Here is a 1,331-nt window from a genome sequence, read left to right as displayed (position 1 = left end):
AATCTATCTTCTATCTTTTACTTGTCTCAGTCATCAGATTGCGGCCATACTGGAGCACCACTTTGAAGAAATTTTCAGTCGAACGAATAGACCCCAGTACATACTTTCGTAAGCCTAGTACTTATTCAGTCGGTGTGCTTTGCTGAACCACTAAATTACGGTGACGTGAACATACCAAGATTGGTGGTGGTGGTAAGGACAAACACAGACACACACACACACACATAATCGACGGGCTTCTTTCAGTTTCCCTCTACGAAATCCACTCACAAGGCTTTGACCTATCTATCTATCTATCTATCTATCTATCTATCTATCTATCTATCTATCTATCTGTGTGTATACGTATGTATTATATATATATATATATATATATATATATAAACAGAAACATATTTATATGTATGTTCCATGTCCCTCTCTCCTGAAAAACCTCTTCAAAAAAGAATAAAAGAGAGAGACAGACAGATCCCTCTCCCCACCGGTTAAGAAGATGCCTACGACGGCAATATTAATAATTAGTAGCAACAGCGATAATAACAGTAAAAATGTGTTTATAAACAACAATAACATGGATTTAAAATGCAGCAACAAAAACCACAACTACAGGAACATGGGTTTTAAATACTTATTTTGATATGATAAATAGTAATTATTTTAAGAACAAAATACAACGAAACAAATGTAAAAAAAGAGGCGTATTTTCGTGTTGAGTGACTTTGTCCTGAGGCTAATGTCGGCTCGGTATACCTGAAAGCAAAGAGGTCCCTATTGTTCTTGCCAGACTGTATAAGTTAAGCCGATGACCGCACTTTAGAACTATTCCCTCATCTTAATCCGTTTACTTCAGACATACAGAGACAGTCACCAATACAGTGACACCTCTGTTCGCAGTTTCGTATTTTTACCTTCTGCTACGGCTGCAGATATCCGTGTGCAGCATTCAATTATATCTTCTTCTTGTTATTGTTCTTGTTGATGCAGCTGTTTGCTATTGTCTTTGGTGCTGTGATTGTTATTGAATAAGTGGAGGTCTTTCCTCCACTGGGACTCAAAGCCCGGATATTTCCCCCACTTTTTAAAAATATGGAAGTGACTTTTTTGCAAACTGGAATGAAGACTATTTTCGGATGGTCGGCTTTGATTCTTCTCTGTCTTCTAAGCCAAACTGCACATGCGCAGTAAGTACATATTTTGTTTGTGTCTGCATTATGTAACATTTTTATTGTCAGTTAAATGACAGTAAATCTCTCTGTCATATATACTCACATAAACATATATACATTCACACACACACACACACATATGTATGTATATATATATATGTATAT

At 36.3% G+C, this 1,331-nt stretch overlaps 1 protein-coding gene across 1 annotated transcript in view; it reads left to right on the top strand.

The window, feature by feature from the left end:
• The first annotated feature begins 813 nt into the window (after nucleotides 1–813).
• LOC106877428 (uncharacterized PE-PGRS family protein PE_PGRS54) overlaps nucleotides 814–1,331 on the top strand; it is a 58,501-nt gene continuing 57,983 nt past the window's right edge. Inside the window, exon 1 of the mRNA XM_014926329.2 lies at nucleotides 814–1,181. Coding sequence (XP_014781815.2) covers nucleotides 1,087–1,181 — 95 coding nt within the window. The 5' untranslated portion in view covers nucleotides 814–1,086. The remainder of the gene's footprint in view (nucleotides 1,182–1,331) is intronic.

Source organism: Octopus bimaculoides, chromosome 5 (assembly GCF_001194135.2).
Source record: "Octopus bimaculoides isolate UCB-OBI-ISO-001 chromosome 5, ASM119413v2, whole genome shotgun sequence".
Taxonomy (NCBI): Eukaryota; Metazoa; Mollusca; class Cephalopoda; order Octopoda; family Octopodidae; genus Octopus; species Octopus bimaculoides.
The sequence above is the reverse complement of the archived record's forward strand: the minus strand, read 5'-3'. Positions and strand labels throughout refer to the sequence as shown.